At 37.5% G+C, this 23656-nt stretch overlaps 3 protein-coding genes and 1 pseudogene across 5 annotated transcripts; all 4 read right to left on the bottom strand.

The window, feature by feature from the left end:
* Positions 1-4912: 4912 nt before the first annotated feature.
* Positions 4913-6791, bottom strand: LOC143548318 (scarecrow-like protein 15 pseudogene; annotated as a pseudogene).
* A 3198-nt stretch (positions 6792-9989) lies between these two features.
* Positions 9990-12194, bottom strand: LOC143548310 (splicing factor U2af large subunit B-like). The gene is made up of 6 exons (XM_077039515.1): positions 12174-12194; positions 11840-11914; positions 11283-11759; positions 11076-11220; positions 10896-10963; positions 9990-10158 (listed from the first exon to the last, which is right to left on the bottom strand). The coding sequence occupies exons 1-6, from the start codon at positions 12192-12194 to the stop codon at positions 10021-10023; spliced, it is 924 nt and encodes a 307-aa protein (XP_076895630.1). The 3' UTR covers positions 9990-10020.
* Positions 12176-13118, bottom strand: LOC143548303 (splicing factor U2af large subunit A-like). Its single transcript, XM_077039509.1, has 3 exons — positions 12562-13118; positions 12420-12479; positions 12176-12322 (listed from the first exon to the last, which is right to left on the bottom strand). The coding sequence occupies exons 1-3, from the start codon at positions 12919-12921 to the stop codon at positions 12257-12259; spliced, it is 486 nt and encodes a 161-aa protein (XP_076895624.1). The 5' UTR covers positions 12922-13118; the 3' UTR covers positions 12176-12256.
* A 2936-nt stretch (positions 13119-16054) lies between these two features.
* LOC143548317 (splicing factor U2af large subunit A-like) lies at positions 16055-21088 on the bottom strand. Of its 3 annotated transcripts, none has more exons than XM_077039522.1 (13): positions 20874-21088; positions 19931-20190; positions 19681-19797; positions 18882-18955; positions 18278-18348; positions 18145-18189; positions 18005-18064; positions 17871-17931; positions 17681-17793; positions 17153-17599; positions 16914-17064; positions 16632-16699; positions 16055-16417 (listed from the first exon to the last, which is right to left on the bottom strand). In XM_077039522.1, the coding sequence occupies exons 1-13, from the start codon at positions 21003-21005 to the stop codon at positions 16280-16282; spliced, it is 1737 nt and encodes a 578-aa protein (XP_076895637.1). In that variant the 5' UTR covers positions 21006-21088; the 3' UTR covers positions 16055-16279. The 3 variants fall into 3 exon arrangements, 2 of the variants coding, with proteins under 2 accessions (XP_076895637.1, XP_076895636.1); XM_077039521.1 differs by having other exon boundaries at positions 16056-16417; positions 18882-18958; XR_013137929.1 differs by having other exon boundaries at positions 16286-16417; positions 16632-16819; positions 18882-18958.
* Positions 21089-23656: the final 2568 nt, after the last annotated feature.

Here is a 23656-nt window from a genome sequence, read left to right as displayed (position 1 = left end):
AATACACATTGCTCAGTCCTTTCATTCGCGCATAACTGCCTACCATTGGCTAGTTCTATAGTATAAGGTTTGTCTAGCCCACTGGTCGCTAAGCCTAGGGAGTTTTTAAACTCATGGGATATAAAACTTAGGTCAGCGCCAGTATCAAATAAGACAGATGCATAATGACCGTTAAGCAAAAACGTACCGGTTACCACATTCGGCTCTTCCTTTGCTTCACCCGCGCCGATCACAAAAGCTCTCCCGCGAGCTTGGTTTCCTTTCTGTGGGCAATCCCGACTGAAGTGTCCAGGCTTCCCGCTATGCGTAGCAGCTGTCGCTCGATCCAGCTTCTCTGATGCGACAATTCATCGCCTTGTGTCCTGGTCTGCCACATTTGGCGCATTCGATTTTTGCGCATTCACCCTCGTGGTGATACTTGCATTTGCTGCACCATGGGCGAGGCCCGCTGTATCCTTTCCTTGATGGTTCCGCGGCTTGAATCGCGTAAACCCTTGTGCTTTCCTGCTTCTTGGGCGGTGGTTGCTTGAAGTCTGACCCTCGGTGGGAGTTCCATTTCCTCTTGGAGTCGGAGGTTCGCTGCTCGATCAAGCGGGTGGTCAACATACCCGCACGAACCGTATCCCTTGTAAGGGTGATGGCTCGCGCAACCGCCTCGTCAAAGGTCGGAGGTGCGGCGGCGTTGAGCGGGACTCTAACGACAGGGGGTAACCCAAAGATGTACCTCTCGATTTTCTTTTCTTCTGTGTTTGCCATGTCTGGCACCAGCTGGCAAAGCTCGTTGAAACGATTGGTGTAGGCATCGATATCCGTTCCTACCATGGCGTGGTTCCAGAATTCTTGTTGCAAGCTCTGAATTTCTGCGCGAGAGCAGAACTTTCTCATCATCATTTCTTTCAATTCTTCCCAGGTCTTGTGAAGAGCAACTTCTCGCCCCAAAGTCTTTACTTGGAGCTTCCACCAAGACGAAGCTGCTTCTTGGAACATGCAGGTCGCGTAAAGGACCTTCTGGTTTTCACTACATCCGCTGATGGAGAGAACGGTCTCCATCTTGTCAATCCAATTGTAGAGCCCAATGGCTCCTTCGGTGCCTTTGAACGGCCAAGGCCTACAGGCCATGAATGTTTTATAGGAGCATCCTTTGTTCAAGGCTCCGGATTCGGGTTCTGGGGTCTCGTTCTCTTGGCGACCCTGACTAGATTCGGCCTTGCTGGCCTCATGCGTTGCAATCGCCTGCGCGATTATTTCTGCGAGCTCCTCGGGTGTCATGGTAATTCCCTTGGCTCTGGTTGGAGGCATTCTTTTCATAAAAAGAAAATATAACAAACTTAGCGCATGTACTCAGAGCACATAATGTTCTTATCTCTAGACAGTGACCCGTGTTCCTAAGTGCGTGTGTGATTTTTCTTTTGAAAATATTCTTTGAAAAATATTTCATGCGATTCCCCAAAGGTTATAGTCTAGGTTAAAAACTTCTTTTCCTAGTTCGCTATAACCAGTGCTCTGATACCAATCTGTCACACCCGGCCCTGAGCGGCGGAAACAGCCGGGCGCGCACGAGTGGGGATTGATAATTAAGCACGGGCCATTGCAAAACATTCAAAGATTTTTATTGCGCATGAGAAGTTTATTACAAACACATTACATTGTTCAAAGATTACAAAAAGAAACATCCAAGTATAAAACTGAAGATTTCCTCGCCATATCCCCTTGCGCGGCGGGTAACCGTGCGCATCGAGGGGATAAAACCAAAATCTTCCAAAAAGCTTGTTTTAGATGTTCAGCGTGTGGTGCTCTAAGTGTGACTCCATGCGCTACCTAGTTATCTCCTGAAAGACACGTAAAAACATTTGAATCAGTATAAACTGAGTGAGTTCACAAGTTTTAGTAACTTGATAAAAATCATTCTGAAACATTTCTGGCAACATCATTAACATCTGCTTGGTAAAATCGTATTAACACAATTCTGACAATATTCTGGTAAAAATCGTTCCGCGGGTTACGCGTGAACAAATTCTGGATACGGTGCTCGTCTATGTAAGTGGCGCAGCCACTACGAGCTAAAATAACGTAAAACCGTCCCGCGAGTTACGCGCAGACGTTTCTGGAAAACTATGCTCGTCTATGCAAAGAGGCATTGCCCCTACGAGCTAAGGATACCGTCCCGCGGGTTACGCGCAGACGTTGTGCCGGAAAACAAGGCGCTCGTCCATGCAAAGAGGCGCGACCCCTACGAGCGGGCTCAACCCCATAGTACTGCCCCATGCCAGGCACTCGTCCATGCAAAGAGGTGCGACCCCTACGAGTGGGCGGATCAAACCAGCAGTCCCTACCCTTAGAGTTCCAATGGTAAAGTGATCACTTACTCGAGTTCTAGCGCACATACATTGAAAACCTTAGATAACCGTTTGCATTGCTCATCGTGCAACATAACTTAAAACACATAATCGCTTGCATAGCTTGTAAGTATACCATGATAAAACATTATTTAAGTACGTGTCCCCTCGCCCCGAAAGCAATTTAAAAACAGTGAAAACAGTGAAAATAGGGGCTGTGAGACTCACCTGAGGTTCTTGTTAAGGGATTAATCGAGATTCGGGTTTTCTTGGTGTTGGCCTCGGAATCGAAGGTCTAGAATACGATTAAATAACAAGTATATATTAAGATCAAGAAATAGGAGAATATAAAGGTTGGATAGTAGGTCTCAAGGTTATATTCTCGGCTTACCTAGTAACAGGATCGGAGCTGGAAACAACGGATGCTTGGGAAAGGATTAGTGCAAGTTTGTAGTTCTTTGAAGTGTGTTTTGGGTGATAATTTAGGCTACAAATTTATAGGCAAACTCAAGGGAACACAATCCCTTGCTTTAGGGGATTAAAATCTTTTCATATCTAAATGTAATGATGATAAAGTATGGAAGTTATTATTATTTACTTAAGAGTGGAGTGGTGGATAAAAGATTTTGATTTGATTTGGACAGAACATGCAGATCTGGGGTTGGTGAGAATAGGGTGGCTGACAGTTGACTTTTCATGTTACAGTGTGCTTTTTTTTCAGGTACTTTTGTCAGTGTACAGTAAAAAGTGGAAAATCTCTGAAACACGCTACTGTTTCCTTTCGGGCGGGAGTAATCTCCTTAACTGGAGAATAGACCAAGTGTTCTGCGCGTATAACTTGGTGCGCATAGCTTTCTGCGTATAGGACATGTCTTTGCTGCGGGTAGGTGCGTAACCTTCTCGCAGTTAGGGACATTTGAGTTTCATTTGTAGATTCTCCAGGTGGTCTTGGTATTTCAACATAGTGATCAGTCATGTTGAAGTCAATTCCATCTTGGAGCTTCAGACAAACTAGCTCTCAACGTTCCCGCCATGCGGGTAGGTTAGTTCCCTTCCGCACGCGCATAAACGATGTAGGATGCACCCGCCTTAGCATCATGCGGGATGGTCAACCCATAGTCAACATAATGTTTAAGTTACATGAAAACATAAAGCCAAATCATTCACGCATGGCGCATATAACATATGCTCACGCTGGTTCTTAACATGGTGCGCTCGCGCAGGTTGCACATAACAACTGCACGCGCTGACTAACATGGCGCGCTCGCGCAGGGCGCACATAACATATGCACGCGCTTAATATTTACAATCACCTAATTATTAGGTTGATTACTTAGCTTATGGGTTTGGGAAATTACCGGTTGTCACAGGTGACTTAGTAATAGTTAACAAATAATTACACTAACTTAAATGATCTATTTTGTTCTTTTAATTGCTTTTTTTTAGTCTATAATTTTCAGATAATGAACTTGGGTTTATATAAACAGAATGTGTTTCCATTTATTGAACGAACCTTGTTTTTGGTTAACCTGTTTAATATACTATCTAGTTGTATTAATCAATTCAAAAGCTGATAATTTTTGCGCAAAGACTTCCCGCTTCTGTCCATTTTATATAAGTAGTATATTATGCCATGAGGGAGCTAATGCAATCCTGTGAATCTTTTCACTATGCTGGTCTATTGATCTAGCGTAAAGTTCAGTTTTCGATAGAAATACTGTGTGCAACGAAAGTGCATATCTGGCGCAAATGCAACTTGAAAATTGGTGTCAATTGATTATATTTTCATTGTATACATGTTTGAATTTTGCCTTTTGAGATCAAATGAACTTGTTTAAAACATCAAAATGGTGATAAACTTAGGGCATAATTTTTGTACGTTACATGTAATTCAAAGATTCTAACACACTATTTTCTCTCTAGGAACTTCTTACAGTTGATCATACCTCTAAATCAAATACCTTTTTTTAAAACTAATCATCTGTATTTTGATTTTCGCTCGTTGGACAATTGAAATCGAAATTCAACAACCCTTCTTTATGTTAATCTTACAATGATGTTTCTTTCTATTCTTTTCCTTTACTTTTGCCCCAACATGGAGAAGATCTATTGATTTTCACCCCAACTAAACTAGAAACATATTACTTGTCTTCATATGTTTGATGATCAGAATCATAAACAGATTCAAGGACTTCCTACAGTTATTCATCTTCTTCCCAATTTTGCTAAACTGATCCAAAAACTGGAATAAAAAAACAGATAATTAAAGTAACCGCACAATTAAGTCATTAAAAGAATTAAGGAACGCTTGCAAGTGTTGAAATTAATCGTAAAGGTCCTGAACAAATTTATATCTAGCACAAGACGTAGTAAAAGAAAGGTGCACATTGTTAAAGAAGAAATCAAGGGAGAGAACGTTTGACGGATCCATAGGTTTCAAGCTTTCAACTATCTTATGTAGTGTTCCGAAGATTGACATTTATGTTTAGAATCTTAATTGTTACATTATTGAAAATGTTTTTTGCGGTGGTAATGACAGTAACATGAGGAAAAAAGAGGTAATCTTCACTGTAACAAATTTTATGAACCAAACGTGCATAAACGTTTTCTTAAACAGAGTTCTAAATCGATAGTCATTAGCTATTTTAACATGATTACTCATCCAAAAGTGGCAAGCATTATTCCAACCCCCTGAAACCCCTAAAACAAAATGACATGAATAAGTGTATTACCTACATGAAAGTACAACTATACTAATTACCAATTAGTTAAAAACTCCAGACTGACGTGGCAACAATTGGCCTATCATGCCAACAAAGCATCATCTCTGCATGTTGCTTCACAACATGAAACCCCCTGACCTGTACTCGCCGGACCAAACACTCCGCCTGAAAGTCAGCAAACTGACTCATCCCCACCGGCCGCAGCCCCGCCCTACCGAACGCCTCCCGCCACGGACTCACACGCCGCCCACCGCCCTCCACCATCGCCATTATCTTCGGCAGCAACACGAACATCTCAATACTCCTGATCCAATCACCTCCACCACCGCCACCACCAATGTTAGCCGCCTCTAACGACTCCAGTATCGTCGTGTACAATTCCAAACCGTCGATCACCTTTTTACTAAAAAACGACGCTCCGCATCCGTTCAACTCTCCATCGATGTATACTACAATGTTAGGCGATATTCGATAAATGTCGTTAACAAAACCTGAACCGATTCGTCTGAAAACCGAAGGCGAAAGAAGTACAGCAGTTTTCTCTCCGCTCATTAACTTGATAGTGTTAAACGAAGCGAATTCGAATTCACGAATTGACACGAACTCGATAGTGAAGCGTAACTTCAATTCGCTAGCGAATTGGTACAGATTGTCTCGGATCAATCTGGATTCCAGTTCATACGCTTCCGGTACTACCGCGGTGATTCTCACCGCGGGCGAGGTAATCTTCTGAGCCTCCGCCTTCTCCGCAACCGCTTTCATGAACGACGCCCATTGACCGCCTAGACCGACGTCAAAATCAACGACGTGGACGATCATCGCACCGTCCACGGCATCAAGGATCGCTTGATTAGCGGTGAAGCTAGAAAACATAGGAATCGGAGAGACGGTGGAGAACGTCCGGTACGCTTTAATCGTCTGTACAATTTCATACGACGTACAAGTCTTATAGCTTCGAGTCGAGCCGTTGAACCGCTCCTGAAGCGCTTCTTTGAAATAAAACGCGGCTCGCTGGAGCGGTTTTCCGTTAGGTGAAGGCAGTCGTTGATTGAGCCGCGCGAGTATAACTTGCGCGAGCTGAAACGACTGCGTTTCGAAGCACTCGGCTAGCCGAGTCAGGTCGTCCCTAAAATCAGACTCGTCTTCATTCATGTTGATCAAGTCAAATATATTTTGGTTGGGATTTGAATTAAGGGTTTCGAAATCGGAATAAAAAAAAGGAAGTTGGGGTAAATTATCAAGAGAAGATTTGTTGGAATCATCGTAAAGCCCTAATTCTCTCATTAGAGAATCAGAATCCCATTCTTCACCCTGATTCATCACTCCATCTTCAAACTTTAAATTCTCCACCGGCAGTTTTGATGACGATAAATCGGTTATGGGACTGGGCGGACTGCGGCGAATATCAAGGACTGATTTGGGTTCAGTACCGGTTGAAGAGAGGCTGTTTTGGGGCAGTTTCATTAGTATTGAAGGTTGATAATAATAATAATAATAATATTGTTATGTTATTAGGGTGGGTATGGAGATGATTGCAGACTTTTGAATGATTTTAAAGTGAGGGTGGTGGGGACGGTTATGTTGTGGCTCCAATGGCCATGGATTGAGATAAGCATGAAACATATTTGAGTGGACAAGACAGCTGAGGAGAGGAGTTACACTAGTAACTAATTCATGCAATCACTTGCATGGAGAGCTTCTGCTTGAAGAACTTTATAAAAGTTGTAAGTTTTTTACTTATTATCTTTAACAAAGTATTTTTACCCATGCTTGTGGTGGAGCTGGTTGAATCAAATGCATTACGTGTTTAAAAGTTATCATGCGTTGTGGCGGGAAAGTATGGCATTTAACGTTTACTTTTAGTAAATTCGTACATGAAGGTGGTAAAACTGATGTAATATGTTTCCAACAATATGCATAAACGTGTATACGATGTTTACAGTTTTATATACTTCAAAGTTATTTATGTTAATGCCTCTTTTGTTTTATTATAAGCTATTAATATATTTGGATATAACTTTTCTTTGTAGTTATTACTAAGATAGTTAATACAATATTAACGTTAAATTATAATCTGTTAAAACAATCTGGATAAAGTTTTGAAAACGCAGTGATCTGAATAATTTCTAATGTATATTCAAAAGTCGAAACCGTGTGATCAAAATTTACAGAGGGATAAATATTCGTTTAGAGTAATATATACTTGAGTTTGCTGTTAATATAAGCTATTGGGTAGAAAAGACAATAAAGAGACGTATGTTACAACATTTTTAGGCGTATGTTAATCGCTAGAAGGTCTGCCTACATTGACGTTATTGATGTAACATGACATTAGTAAAGAAATTAAAAAAAATGGTGTGAATTGTGACACTTATATTAAAAAAAGTGTGATTGGTTGATTTAGGGTGGACCTCATCCCATTGGTTTCTACTTTCTTACAAGCGTAAATGGGTAGGGGCCCCTAATTTTGATGCCTATACCTTTAACATGCTCGTTTTGTAGATATGCTTGTTCTTTTACATGTAATTATAATATGACACTGATCATGTGACATCGATTAATCAAGTTTTTTAAATAGAGAAAAAGATCTTATTGTCCATTAATGAAGTGATCGAATTAAATATCTATACTCAAAGACATATTTTAATTTTAGAACCAAATTAGAATTCGGGTTATCAAATTTTGATATGAAATCCAAATTAATTGGTTATTATTCGATATATTGTATGATCAAAGTCCTAACATACCAAGACCGACTAATAATCATTGTTTATACCAAATTTAATTTAGTGTGGCCAACAAAATGAAATATCGACAGTTAACAAACATGGGGACCCATAAGTCGCCTTTGTGTGCCTAAAGAAAAGAAGAAAAAAGAGAGAACAAAAGTAGTCCACAAGTTTATAAAAGTTGGAAGGACGAATATATTCTTCCGTCACCGCCAAGTAAATAAAGTTTATTGTGTTATAATATACAAATACAATAATGCACAAATCTAAATAAAGAAATGTTATTTTAATTTTTTTATAAAGCTAACTTTATTTTTTACCAATTAAAATCTAGTAGAACTATTACTATTACAATTTACTAGTGGATTTATATAAGATACATAGTCCAAGGATCAAGCTCTCGAAATGTTAATAAATTTTCACTCAATTTTCATTTCAATTTATTAGCAAACTATTTCTAGTAGCTCACTTAAGACTCGGCTCGTTTACATCATAGACGTCTGCGCAAATGTGTAGTTGATTTGTCCCTTAACAAAAGTTTTAGCCCCAAGCTATATATAACTTTACTTCTTACAAGTTATTAAAAAAACAGACACATTAAATATCTTTTTTACTAGATAATCATTAAAATTACAATTGAGATTTTAATTTCGCTATATCTTACGTATGCTTTATTAATAAACTTGAACGGACTTTTTTTTATAATAATGTCAAGTAACTCAAATATAAGTTAAATTGTTGTATATTCAAAAAATAATTTAGGATGTGTGTTAGATATTCTAAAAGTTAATTCAAAAATTAATTTAGGATGTGTGTTAGATATTTTATTGCAAGTAGTAATTAAATTTTGATACCAAACTATGTGTAGCATTTATTTTAAAGGTTATCTATAATACATTCATTTTAGAGCCTCCAAATCTAAACTTTACCAATACACTTGCGTGTTCGGTCTCAACTAGTTATTCAAAAGCATGATCACTTACGCACCATGATTGAACATTACATATATTCTATATCACACACTTTCGAGAAACACAGGTGCTTATAATATATAAATTTATCATTGACAAAAAATTATTATTATATTAATAAACTTTCAAATCATATTTAAGAAATATATAGATCGTCTCAATTTACATATTAAATTCATAAGCTGGAAGCCTAGAACCATATTCATTGTTTTAAGAAAACAAAGGATCGAATAATGTTGTATGTTGTGGTTTAACTAGCAAATGCTAGTTGAAAGTGTCACGTCACTTTTAAATGGCTAGTGGAGTTTTAACTAGTTCATCCTTAACTAGTGCGTTGTGGTTAACTTAGTTTAACTAATATTAAATAAAAAGAAGAAAAAATAAATAATAATTGAGTAAATGTGTGATTAGTGAGTTTGAAGTGGACCCTACCCATCAAAAACGCTAGAGAGGAAAAACATGTTTGGTGCCAGAATGATATATAACTGGGGAGTTGTGGACTTGTGGTTTGGGAGTAGAGGTCTTATATAGTCGTGATTCAAGGTTGGTTAGAAACACGAACCAATTTTTGTTCTAACATGATTTGTTATTCTTTATGTTACTATAATGTTTTAAGGTTACAAGTTTATTTAATGCCCTAATTAACTCATATACAATCCGCTTAGGTGTTAATGATTTAACCCATAACTAACCCAAACCCTAGCTTTCATTTTAGATTCGTATTGTTTGGACATTTTACACCCTACCAAAATATATATGATTACATTTTGTGAAATAGTGGTTGATAAAACTTTTTGTCATTTTTTTTTGCTTTTAGTTTTTTGTTTTCTTTCAAGTCTTTTTGAACACTACAATAGAACTCTATAAAGATAAAGTGATCCCACTTTCTAAAGATATTTTCGAAGAATTTAGTTACAATTTAAATTTAAAAATATATATATGTGTATAAAAGCTTGCATTTATATCACTTTTTTTCCTTCCTTTTTTGAAAAAATAAATGTGATTTCAACGTCGTATTAGGAATTGATGAAAATGATAATGTTCGTGTGCTCACAATTTGTTAATTTGTTTCACAAAGCTCATGACAAAAAAAGATAAACAATAGCTAGTTTAAGTTCCATACATTATGCATTTATCAACATCCTGGAAAGAAAAAACATAACAAAACATAATATCTGAATTTTGAAAAAGCAACGACAAAGTAGTAAAAAATCTTAAAACAGTCTGCAAGTAAAGGTTACAAGAAAAAACGGTTATAGAACTAACCATCATACTCGCCCTTGCTGAACTTATTCTCCGGGTAGAAGCTTACCACCACTTGGTTCCCACCAAACCTCCTCCCGTTTAACCCCGCCCACGCTTTTCTTGAACTTACTGTATCTGCATACTCCAAGAAAACCTGCATAGACAGAGTAAAATGTTAGCTATGAGCTTGTTTACAATATTATGATAGGGGGTGTAAACGAGTTAAACTAAACCGAGCCTGAGTGTCATATATGTGATTGTGTTCATAATATGATAAAAATAAGAAATAAAATATAGGGCATAAAAATCAACATTCATATTTTATTATTTATAAAAGTCCCTTTCAACATTTTTGTTACATTTGAACAAAAATTGTGCGAAGTTTTCTAAACCAACTTGGATCCGATACATCCGGTTGTTTTTGCGAATGTGTCTATCTTTTTTCTTAGTCAGCTTATCTTTATTTGGTCCTAGTTTTAAAAAAAAATGGATGTACCGGTTTCAAATTGTTTTCTAAAATTCACAATTATGTCCAGATTTAACATGCAGAGAGACATTAATTTGTAAATAATTGTTGAGTGGCTTTGATGCGAAAAAATAGAAACGGTGTTGTTTTCTAATGGTATTTGCCCTAAAATATGTTATGTTTTACATAAAACTACATTTAGAAATATACAAACACATGCACACACACACATACACAAATTGAGCTTTAGAAACAGAGCTAACATGGGACGAACTTAAGCTCTCATGCATTTCCGAGGCAAGCTCAGACTTGGCTCAGTTCGTTCCCACCCCCTAGTCTAAATTAACAGGAGATTGGGCTCAGCACGTTTACACCACCTAGTTTTTTTGGTAATTACATTATAGAAAAAATGAGAGTGAACTAACCTTTCCAACCCCTGTTACTAGACCACTGTTAGGATTTGGGCGTGGGATGACCACGCTGACTAAACTACCTGCAACAGTAGTTTAAAATTAGAGAATATATTACAAAATGCATAGACTGAAAAATTACTAGCAAGTTTATTATTATAAAAAAAACAAGTCCAGATGCAAATTCCATCTTACCAAATTTTCCACATTCTATTTTTATGTCTTCCAATATGTCTTCATATTCTACATCGTCTATGAGCTCCTCTTCGGTTACCATTTGCGTCAAAGATAAAACCTTGGTGAGAGGTGTGCCAGTCGCCACGGGTTCCAACGTCAGTCCCTGCAAATGCAATAATAATATATTATTAACTGTATTGCTACTTAAGCAAATTAAATGGAAACAAAAAGTATGTGGGCCAACTCGACCCGTTTTGATACCTGCAATGCCATTTGTTGTTGGGCAAGTAAGAATGCATTTTCCTGTTCAGGATTCATGTGGATTTGACCATGGCTAGCCCTTCTAACCGTAAGGGTTTTATCACCTAGTTTAACACCATCAAGAGCCCAACACGCAATATCTGTGACATATAAATTTTGATATACACAGAACGCGTAACCTTTTGAGTAGCCAGTTTCCCTATCTATCACCAAATCAAAAATACTTAGGAGCCCAAAAGACTCCAATAGCTCCCTAACCTGAGCCTCAGTGAAATAGTATGGAAGCCCACTCACAAATATGCAATCAGGACCCTCGAGCCCACTGGGTGGTGGTAGCCCAACCGCAGCTAGGTTCAGGTTGGGGTTAGGTTGACTTGGACCAAGAGGAGCAGCTAATGACGGGTTATAATCACTAGGTCTTCTAATCTTCACACGTACTCCCTGAAAATAAATGTTTATGACATATGTTTTGATCATAAGGAAAAGAACATTAAATTTTAGAAATTGAAAATTATGAATACCTCAAACACAATGCCGTCTAATGAAATTGCATTACTGGCCTCCTCGACAGATCTCATCTCAACAAAAGCAAACTTCTTTTCATCAATCAATCAATCAATCAATCATACCCAGTAAAATCCCACCGACAGCAGAGCTATAGGTAGGGTCTGGGGAGGGTGGGATGTAGGCACACCGTACCTCTATCCAAAGGAATAAAGAGGTGGCTTCGAGAGAGACCCTCGGCTCTAAGAACATGTGTATGAAGCAAAAAAAGGAAATCAAAGTTTAACAGTTATATAAAAAACTACTACTAATTATAATAATATTAATAAAAAGGTCACAGCAGCATGTCACAACAGCATCACCTGAGATCATATTCAAATGTTAAGTTAAAAGAGTTGATGATTTGTTAAAACTTAATACCAAGATGTAATGTACTAACCTGGACCGGCAGCATTGCCACCAATGGCAGCCATTGCATGACTAAAAAAGGTTGCCAGATTCTGCAAACAATATAATAATCAAAAACATATGTTAAAAGTCAAATTTACTTGTGAAATTTACATATAATGTCATAGAACATGAAGGATTAAAAGAAACCTGTTCATTGGCACTTGGTGGAAGACCACCAACGTAAACCCGTCTTGCATGTCTAGTAGCCTGAATTGCAGCATTTGTAAGAATTCCATACATGAAACAAATAAAAAAACAAAAAGAAATGAAAATAACTATATTATACGACCTGCTGATGAACCCTTGCTTGAACTGGCATTAAAGGAAAAGCTCCAAACTGAGGAAATGTAAATTGTTGTTGAGGGTTCGGATGAATTTGACCTTGGTTAGCCCGTCTAACGATCAGCGTTTTGTCACCCATTTTCAAACCATTGAGAGCTGCACACGCAATATCTGTGACAAATGAATCTTGATATACACAAAGCCCATATCCATTTGAGTTGCCAGTTTCTCCATCTTTCACAAGAGAAAAATCCCTAACGGCCCCAAAAGACTCCAGTAGCTCCCTAACCTGAGCCTCTGTGAAATAACACGGAAGCCCACCCACATATATGAGGTCAGGACCCTCAAGCGCCCCGGGTAGCAACATCAGTCTCTGCAAATACAATAATATTATGTTAGCAACAATATATATACTAACCCTTATTTATACTAGACATAACTAAACCTTCTATGACTCTAATTTCTAACTCCTAACAGCTATGGATATTTAACCTGCTAGATAAATATCACAATTAAGATTAATTCTAATATATATTCAAACAATAAATCAAAATTTATGAACATTCAACAAAACGTAACAGATGGAAGTAGCAGCAATCGATTAGATGTTGATACACACTTTTATTGTTTTTACTTTAATCAATAAAAAAAAACTTATCAATTGAATAGTTTCGTATTTATATATTATCTTCCTAAACGATTACAAAGAAGTGAACCAAATAAAATTCTAACTATGACTCAAATCACGATCAACACCGAGTACTTCACATGTGAACCACAATTATGATTAACTCTTAACATATATTCAAACAATAAATCAAAATTTATGAGCATTCAACACCAAAAAACAGAGAGAAGTAGCAGCAAGATTAGATGTTGATTCACGGTCTTATTGTTTTTAATCAATTAAATAACTAACTATCTATTGAATTATAATCTATATTATTAACAACATTTATCCTATTCAATCAGTAAACAAACCCTAAGAAACAAAAGTAACAATAGATAATTAAAAAAGCTAATAACTAACTAGAAACGATGCAATACAATACAATAGATTGATTCAATATAACTAAAACAGCAGCATAGTAATCGCATCATCAATCGATATTGGATAAACGTTTTTATCGAACCGAATAGCAATCGCATTATCAAACATTCAAACATATGATAAATTAATATGCATAACAAGTGTAAGTTGAGGATGAAGGAATTGAACCTGATGTTAGATGGTGAATTGAACGTGATGATTAACGATGTTGATAGTGAATGAGATTTTGAAGCAGTTGTAGATGTGATGTTCGTAATGAAGAAGAAAAGAGTGTGGATTTGTTAGATAAACAGATTATGGAAACCGCCTTCTAAAAAACAAGAAGATAGTTGTAACAGACAATGAGAGTTTCGCGGGTTTGTTTTTTTAAATGTCAACAGGGATGGAATTAACAAACGTTTATTAAACAGGACGGGCGAGTCCGAGCTCTGCTTGTTTTAACTTATAAGAGCTCGGCTTGTTTCGAGCTCTTTTTTAAAGCTCGAACTCGGCTCGGACTCAGACCCAGGTTTTTCTATTAAATTAAATTGACTACTAAAATTTAAAAAGCTTACTTTTTAAAATAAAAAGAGAATGAATCGACATACATTGATAAATAAAGTAAAAAACGTCTAGACATATTACTGGATGTGATATAGAGGATGTTTGGGCGAGCTTCTAAAACTAGTTTATTTGCTTTTTGAAAAGCGAAATGTGTTTGGTAAAACCCTTCAAAAGCTTCAAAATGGGATTTTCAAAAGTGGCTTATATTTATCAAAAAGCAAATTTAAAAAGCACCCAAACACCCCATAATCATTGTTGTTATCGTCTTCATCTTTGATTAGTTTTTAATTGCAGGCACCAAAGGCTTCGATTGATGACTGTGCTTCGTTAAATTAAATTTCTAAAAAACAAGACAGATATGATAGATGCGGAAGAATTAGAATCAAGCCCTCAGACGCAATATAAAATTTGTAAAGCCATAAGTCATGAAGGAGAATCATGTCTTGCGTGTTCTCGTCAAAAAGACAAGTATTAACTCACAAGAAGATATTAATAAATCTAGTGATTGAAAAAGTAATTAAATATTTAAAGGCATAGGTTTAGACTTAAGACATAATCCTTTAAAACAATTTTTTAGAAAAAAAATAAAGTTTACTGATATAGGGATTGATAAAAAAAATAAAATGCAATATAAGACATAGCAAAAGACCTATTATATAGACTAAAAGATGTCTACATCTCTGCAAAAGATAAAGAAAACTTCAACATCATAAATGTAACAAGGAAAAAGAACAGAAGCAAAAACTTGACATATGGAAAAATACAATCTAGTGATATGCTTCAATGAAGATATAATTGTTCATTCATTCATTCTGAAGAAATAAAAGCATTCATATAGATATATGTATAGAAATAGGTTTTTGTGTGAGTGAAATAATTATATTTAAGGGTATATATATATATAGAGAGAGAGAGAGAGAGAACATCCATCATGTTTTTATATATTCCGTGATCACCATCACGTTGAATCATCCATCACTCGTGATGAAAGGGGTGGCGGCGGTGTTCCACCCTCCATCACTCGTGATGGGAGTCTCATCACGAACCATCCCCACCCCCCTAAAAGAAGGCACACGAAGAAAGCATCAACAACTTTGGAGAGTCTTTAGGGGAAAAAAAAGATTTGTACCAACAAATAACAAATAAAAGTGTGTTGTTTTTTATTTAACATGTGTAATTTTTCTTTCCATGTAAGATATGATGAAGAAATAAAAACTTTTCTTTCCTTGTAAAGCCTTTAATTGTTCATTCATATAGATATTTCACTTTTGACAAGAAATTATCTCCGATCCCTTAACCATATCTTTCATTCTTACACCAAATGTAGAAACGATACTTAATTATGTTTTCACTGCGTTTAGAGTTTCTCTTTGTTTCTTGTATCAACACCATGTTTGTTTCATTTGTCATTAGCTTGAAGATTGAGATTTTGTTTTTGAGCAGTTTCGCGTTTTTGAAAGCTGGAGAAGTTGTATGATCAAAGACTAACATCTAATACCTATTTATACTTATACTAACCTACAGGTCCGTATAGGGTTAAAATTATCACAAACCAGTTTCCAAAGGCAATATAGCCATTGGAAAACGGCCAAAATATCATTACTAACGTTAACATCATTAAAAGCAACAGGCTTCTAATTGTTTCATGTTCGAAAATACCAAACCGGTCCCAAACTTACGCTTAATATCAGGTTGTAACAAGTTTATCATTCCGGTTTATGAGCACTTCCGGTTTTGGTTATGTTTTAGTTAGGTTAACGGGTTAGAAATTACACTTCCAGTGTCTAATAACCTTGTACCAAGATATTAGTTGCAACTTAAAAAAATAATAACAGCTTGCATTTCGTAGCTTCTGTGTTTCTTAAAGAAAAAGATATGCCTTAACGTCAAAACATGAGCTTTAGCAACTCTAAATGAAAATAACAATATTTGTTTGCTCACAATTTGTTCGTTTCATACAGCTCATGACAAAAGAAAATAAACACTGATTCAGTTAAGTACCCTACATTTGCATTTATCAAAATCTTATGATAAACAAAAACAAACAAAATATTATAAAAGCCAAGGATAAACTAGTAGTAATCTTAAAACAGTTTCCAGGCAGAAGCTACAATAAATAGCGGTTATAGAACTATCCATCGTATTCGCCTTCATTAAACTTATTCTCTGGGTAGAAGATCGCCACGACTTGATTCCCACCAAACTTCCTCCCGTTTAACCCCGCCCGAGCTTTTGTTGAACTTTCTGTATCTGCATACTCCAAGAAAACCTGCACAAATAGAAAGAAAAAAATAACCGACCGTGAAAACCACTACTTGCGAGTTTGAGTTTGTTTTCGATAAAGTTGTAAACAAGCCAAAGTTTCAAATGTTAGGTTTGACTAGGCTTGTTTGTGTGTGTGGGAGAGAGAGGGGGGGGGACAAATAGATAACAAACAAGCTCTTTAGACAGTAAGCTCAGATCTTAAACGAGTGTGAACTAACCTTTCCAACCCCTGCGACTGGTTGACCGTTAGGATTTGGACGTGGGATGACCACGTTGACTAAACTACCTGCAAAATCAGTTTAAAATTAAAGATAATAAATTAATGATGCATATCAGATATAGACATAAAGAGGTGATAAGAGGGGCTTCTGTCTGAATGTTAGAGATGATTCTTTATAGCACAAGGCTGTAAAACAGAAAGATACAAAAACAACTACAATCAATAGACTGAAAACTTACTTTCCAAATTGAAAAAAGTCAATATACAAATACCATCTTACCAAATTTTCCACATTCAACTTTCATGTCTTCCAATATGTCTTCATAATCCTCATCGTTTATGAGCTCCTCTTCGGTCACCACTTGTGTCAAAGATAAAACTTTCGTGGGAGGTGTGCCAATACCAATTGCCCCGGGCTGCAACATCATTCTCTGCAAACGCAATAATATTAATTAGACTTAAAAGAAAATTGAAAAGAAGTATGCGAATTTGTGCGACTCAAAACAAAGTACTTCTTACCTGCATTGCGATTTGTTGTTGTGCGTGTAAAAGTACGCTTTCTTGTCCCGGATTTGGTTGAATCTGACCTTGGTTAGCCCGTCTAACCGTAAGGGTTTTGTCACCCATTTTAATACCATTTAGAGCCGCGCACGCAATATCTGTGACAGATAAATCTTGATACACACAGAATGCATATCCTTTTGAGTTGCCGGTTTCTCTGTCTTTCACGAGATCAAAACCCTCAAGAGCTCCAAAAGACTCAAGTAGCTCCCTGACCTGAGCCTCTGTGAAATAGTATGGAAGCCCACCCACAAATATGCGGTCAGGACCCTCAAGCCCACCGGCTGAACCAGGTGTTAGCCCAACAGCAGCTAGGTTCAGGTTGGGGTTAGGTTGACTTGGACCAAGGGCAGCGGCTAATGATGGATTGTAATCACTAGGTCTTCTGACCTTCACAGGTGCTCCCTGAAAATTTACATTTTTATAACATACGTTTAATCAAAATAAAAGGATTATTAATATCTAGAAAACCATAGTTATAATTACCTCAAATATAATGCCATCCAAAGACATTGCATTACTGGCTTCCTCAACAGATCTCATCTCAACAAAAGCAAACTTCTTTTCATGATTGATGTAAACATTCACAACAGCATCACCTGAGATCATATGCAATTGTTAAGTTAAAAGAGTTAATGATTTGTTAAAACCCAAAACCAAGATGTAATGTACTAACCTGGACCAGCAGTATTACCACCAATGGCAGCCATTACATGACTAAAAAAGGTTGCCACAGTCTGTAAACAATAAAATAATCAGAAACATATGTCAAATGTCAAATTTACTTGAGAAATCAGGATTAAAAAAGACCTGTTCATTGGCAATTGGAGAAAGACCACCAACATAAACACGCCTTGCATGTCTAGTAGCCTGTATTGCAGCATTTGTTAGAATTCCATACTTGAAACAAATAAAGAAACAAAAATGTGAAAACGACTATATTATACAACCTGCTGAGTCATTGCTTGAACTGGCATAACAGGAAGAGCTCCAAACTGCAAATAACACAAGGATGGAAAATGTAATCAAAACTAAGATACATATATCAATCATATCACATAGGTCAATAACTTCATATATTACCTGGCCAGATGCTAAAGGAAACATGTTCGAGAACATTCCAGGAACGGCTGGTGTGGCCCCAGGGACCTGACCTGTAAAGCTTACAAAATTACATCTCTAAAGAAGTATAAAAGTTTTGAAAACGCTTAACTATGTAATAATGAGTAACATCTAAGAACCACCACGGTTTGAAAATCCAGAAGTTTAAGGAAATTTCTAGAACCTTGTATCGATAATGGAATTTTATTTTAAATCAACATTCATGCAGCAGATAAAAAATCTGTAAACCTATCATACCATTGCACTGATTCCTCGTTGTACAAATAAGCTACAGAAGTCGGCTCACACCCATTCTCAGCACAGTGGGGCTAGTAGCCCAACAAAAACATAAAACAAACAAAAACACCAAACACAAGACAAAACAAAAACCCTCTCAGATCAGAATTATGTCACGATGTAAAACATAAAGAATTCTAAAACACCCATTTTTAGTGATGAATATTACGACACTAACTTGCTTACCAACATAATACCATGCATTTTAGTAAGACTTTTCCACTCTATATCAAAGAGAAATGAAAGTTATCACGATAATTAAATCGGTTACAAATGGCGGGATATGTACCTGGAGTAACGGCAGCAGCACCAGCCAAGAGTGCAGAGGCTGGAGGGGCCATGTCAAAACCACTAACTCTTTTGCTGCTGTGAACACAAAGGGTAAGTATAAACTTCTTAAGCATAAATATGTGCATGCTACTATGACTATAAGTGAATATGTCCAGCTAATTTTAGCAATTAGAAAAGGTGGTCCACAAGTTCCATATCCAGTAACTAGCAAGATATTGAACAAGAACCATTTAGCTTGTTCCTCAATGACCCCAGATTATAAGTAACATCTATTTTATAAATCTTTTTAAAAGTTTATAAAGATAAAACTCAAAAATCGCATTAAGTCGATGGAGGCTTTTTCAAAGGTAAAGTTAATGCCACAAAAAGAACATGGATTGTAAAATGGCTTCTCATGAAATATTACTATTTACAAGCACTTCAAAATATACACAGTGCAATTCTTAAAACTAAAAATAAAAGAGTCCCAAAATAGATGTTAACAATAAAAAAAACAATTTGAAAATCTTAATCTTCCACACTTCTATTTATGAAGTAATATTCCTGGACAATGAAGTAACATGACATTCACATATCAAGTAATATGAACACCTAAAGATGAAAGTTTTGCCCTCATCGCGACCTCCCCAGTTCATATCACTAGTTTCTACTATGACTAGTAATTTACTGGATAAAATTTGTTTGTTTGTTTTGAAAACCTAACGGATGAAAAACGACCCCAAATCCACAAGGATTTTCTATATTTAAGAAAAAGAGGTACTCCTGGCAACAAGATTAAGGGAACGCCTAACAATTACCTTTTGGAGCGTGAACGAGACCGTGACCTTGATCTATGTTCAGATTTGCCTCTTGAGCGAGAACGAGACCGACGTCTACTACGCCTATCATCTCTATCTCTGTCATAATCTCTACGCCTGTAGACAAACACAGTGTTGGAACAAATTTTAGTCCATATACGTTATAGTGTTGAATAAAGTACTGAAGAAGGTATCCTGGAAAATCTATTATCTAGCAAACCAAGCCATAGGAAGAACTCAACCGTATTACCTATCATAATCTCGACTCCTATGGTAGTCATCATCGTCTCTACCTCTGTCCCGTTCCCGTCTCTCACTCCGTTCCCTGTATCGGTCCCTATGCCGATCACGATCTCTGTCCCGGTCTCTGCTTTTTTCCCTTTCCCTGTCCCTATCTCGGCTTTTTTCCCTGTCTCTGTCTCTGTCCCTATCACGGTCCTTATCCCGCCCTCTCTCCCTGTCCTTTGACCTGCTTTTCGAGGACTCTCTTTCATAGTCAAGAGAACCACGCTGAAAACAGCAATATACACATATATGTATTATGTAAGTATTCCCACATAAGATCAAAAAAAAAAAGGCATGCCAAAAACATGCTGCAAACCTCTAATCTGCAAAACAATCCTACTACTAAGAGTAGTTGCGTTAAAACCGAGTGCTTTGAAGCAAATTTTGAAAACACTTTAACCCATGTCACTTCTAAAAACTATTTGCAAGTTCTATCATGATATGTATTCAAGCTTGTCCATAAGCTTGCCATATTGATACTTAATACTTAAATATTAAGAAACTTTTTCATGTAAGAATACAGATTATACTGTCTTAATGACCAGAAAAAGATTGAACATTGGACTGACGTGTATTTTATCTATTTCAAGTAAAGTTTCGGCTTTGCTTGGTTTAGAAAAATCAACACATGTTATTTTGAGTGAAGAAAATATACAAAAACAAAACCAAAGAAAAGAGCATGTCTTTTACTCCATGAAGATAAGCTGTTCGAAGATGCACCACCATGTCATTCAAGCAATAGTAAACACCTTTGACTTTAAGCAAGTCAACTTTCAAAAGCATTAGCTAAAATACAATACAACCCTAATTACAATCTCACAAACATCAGAAACCAACTTATGCAAATTGCCCTAAATTAATTCTCGATCTGCTGAAAAAACCAAAGGTTAATAATATTAAATAAAAACCTGTGACTTAGAATCAGTGAGCTCTTCGCCGTGGTTGTTAGCTGCAGGCTGAGGCGGTGAGCCTCCGCCGCCGGCAAAGGGTTGAACATCTTCGCCGTTGCCTTCGTATCTTTCTTCTTCGTAATCCGTCATCTTTCAGATCTCTGTGATTATTATGTGTTAGGGCTTGCAACTTGAGTTTATCGGCGTACGATGTGATTGATGTATGCTTTTATTTATATTTATATAGCCGCCTAGTGTTACTATACTCGCTTTGCTTTGCGGTGTGGTGTTCGAATACCGTTTAACTAAGGGCAATTCTAACCACACCGCCGGTGTGGTTAGAAAACCGCACAAGACGCGACGTTAAGGAGTAAAAGCGACGGGGTACGACGATGTGGTCAATCAATCAAATTAACTATCATCTCACCATTTCAAATCAACATATTATTATCATTAATATTAATATTAGTGATATTAACCTAAGTTGATAATTATAAGAATTTGATTTAAATATAAATTTGTTTTAATTATATGATTATGATTATTATGATAAAAAATGATATATAATTTAAATATATATAAAATAAGTGACTTGAGGAATATAATATGAGGTGTTGGCTATTTGTTTAAAAAATATTAAATGAAATAAACATCTTCATTTTGCTTTGATTTTTGGTGTTTTGGAATCAAAGCTCTCCTCGTTTTCTTTTTTGTTTATGTAGTTAAACTAATATTATGATCATGGTTTATCTACTTGGTTGGATTTACCTTTCAATATTAGAAAGCATAAAAAACATAAAACCATGTGATACAAAATATAAAAGTTCATAACAAGTTCCCGTTCATACAAAATTTGAACTTGTAAAGTTCATAACGAGTTCATAAAAACTTCATAACATACAAAATATTAAAGTTTGATATAATATTAAAAAGTAGTGTAAACCAATATTTACACTACCGTGTCCCCGTCTTCGTCTCCGTCGGTTGAGGCGCCGGCGCCGGCCCTTGATGTGCTAGCCTCGTGATCAAAGTGTGGGGGAGGTAATGTATAATCCTCACCGCGCTGTCGGCTGGCCTCCCTCTCCATCATCCAATCCATTTGACGTTGCATCCGTAGCACCGCGGCCTCGACTCTCCGTAAGCGTGCATCAGTGGCATGGTCTAAACGCACAGCGCGATACGTGCGCGGTGCGTGCTGCGGCACCCGTGGCTGACATTAAAGTGAGAATTAAATTTTAATATTTAGACATAAACAAATAAATGTAAACGAGTTATAAAAGTAACCTGAACCTGCTCCGTTCCATCCGCCGCGTCATCCACCCCATCCCCTCTGTCCTCGTCCCCCGATTGCTCTTCGTGGTTGTCGTCGACGTGCACCTCCGGGGCAATCAATGGTGGAGGCTCGACTAATGGCACCGGTATGTACGGTGGCATACCGAAGTCCGTGACGAGACGGTCTCTTCTTGTCCCGTCGGGGTCCCTAAACTTGAGAACAATACGCATGCCCTGGGCGCTACCACGGGCGAGCTCGCGGGGGGATACAGTCGGGATCGTAAGGTTATTTACATGTGTTTCAAGTCCCAAATAATGCGCGTCACGTAGGGGCCACCGAGCAACGATCCTCTTCCCTGCCTGTGCGGGTATGTGGCGATGTAGTAGGCGAAGCCATGGGCGAGGTTGCAATCGATCTTCATCAACAGGAACTGCAGAAAGAACAAGTCTGAGAGTTTGCAGTGGTCAGCACCTTGATGTCGACCTTGTACTGACGAGGCTATCAGCCTGTGTAGGTACCTGCATAACGAAATATAATATAAGGTAAATATAATATAATGTAGCGTAATATATTACAATGTAGCGTAATGTAAAGTAACATAGGTTCACGTACCTGTACAACGGGTCAATGATGTAGGGGGCTTTTGTTTGGCTACCTTTAGGGAAAGGGTTACTCGCAATCGCGCGCCACCAAACGCGCAGATAATCGTCCGCGACCCTGCGGACGCTGGCGGTGTAGATAATCGGCTGCCGGACCTCCTCCTCGGTGTAAAAGTCGATCGCCACGGCGAACTCCTCCAATGAAAAGTACCGGTAGACCCCAAACATCTTGAACGAAACCTCCAATGCCCGACCCTCTGGGTTCTGATCTCTCATCGGCACCTCTGGCCTCCCCGCCTATCGTGGCCTGAAATTAAATAAACAAAATGTTTTGAATATATTACAGTAATGTGTAGGCGGAAAACAAAGTTAAAGTAAAAAGAAAAACACCTGAAACGGAATGTTGAATAAACCTCTAGCGTAAGCTCCCGGTGTGCGGGGTAGTTCATCGTAAACATCCTCATCCACGGCGTGTCGTTGCCGACAAACCCTAACATCCTTTGGTCCTCGCCAACCAACTCCATAAAACTGAGGCTTAAAATGGTATTCGGCATAGGGTTCATCAATCGGAGCTGGATGTACCGGTCGTGCTCGAGTGTCCCGAGAACAAACTGTGTGTGTGGGTAACCCACCAACACATCATCCCCTTCAATAGGTTTTGGCGGCTGTTCTCTCCGCCGCCTCCGTCTTGGGCGCTACTCAGCCTCCTCCTCCTCATGCTGCTGGTAGATGATGTCTTCCTCTATGATGTCCATCTGTTTATCATATATATATATATATATATTAAAAGCCACATTTTAGTTTTCTCAATAAACACAACTGTTGATGGATATTTGAAACAAATAAGATTTTGGTTTCAAATTTTCAAACCGACCATATAAAACCGTACCGGACGAAAGATTTAATCGTATATATTAACTGTTTAATAT

This window comes from Bidens hawaiensis, unplaced genomic scaffold (assembly GCF_021521415.1).
Source record: "Bidens hawaiensis isolate Kalapana, Puna unplaced genomic scaffold, B.hawaiensis_p1.1 tig00015047_1, whole genome shotgun sequence".
NCBI lineage: Eukaryota > Viridiplantae > Streptophyta > Magnoliopsida > Asterales > Asteraceae > Bidens > Bidens hawaiensis.
Note: the sequence above shows the minus strand (reverse complement) of the source record. Positions and strands in the feature narration are given on the sequence as shown.

Bases quoted from the DNA above. Each gene is read 5' to 3' on its own strand.
- LOC143548310 (XM_077039515.1), bottom strand. From the start codon at position 12,194: ATGATCTCAGGTGATGCTGTT. The intron at 11,915-12,173 runs GTGACATGCTGC...ATTGATGAAAAG, and splicing joins TGATCTCAGGTGATGCTGTT to AAGTTTGCTTTTGTTGAGAT. The intron at 11,221-11,282 runs GTTTCCATTTAA...TTGCATTTGCAG, and splicing joins AGTTGGCCCACATACTTTTT to GGACTGACGTTGGAACCCGT.
- LOC143548303 (XM_077039509.1), bottom strand. From the start codon at position 12,921: ATGTTGCTACCCGGGGCGCTTGAGGGTCCTGACCTCATATATGTGGGT. The intron at 12,480-12,561 runs GTCGTATAATAT...GCTGCAATTCAG, and splicing joins AAGCAAGGGTTCATCAGCAG to GCTACTAGACATGCAAGACG. The intron at 12,323-12,419 runs GTTTCTTTTAAT...TATTGTTTGCAG, and splicing joins CACCAAGTGCCAATGAACAG to AATCTGGCAACCTTTTTTAG.
- LOC143548317 (XM_077039521.1), bottom strand. From the start codon at position 21,005: ATGACGGATTACGAAGAAGAAAGATACGAAGGCAACGGCGAAGATGTT. The intron at 17,794-17,870 runs GTTAGTACATTA...ATATGATCTCAG, and splicing joins TGGTAATACTGCTGGTCCAG to GTGATGCTGTTGTGAATGTT. The intron at 17,065-17,152 runs GTAAGAAGTACT...TTGCGTTTGCAG, and splicing joins AACAACAAATCGCAATGCAG to AGAATGATGTTGCAGCCCGG.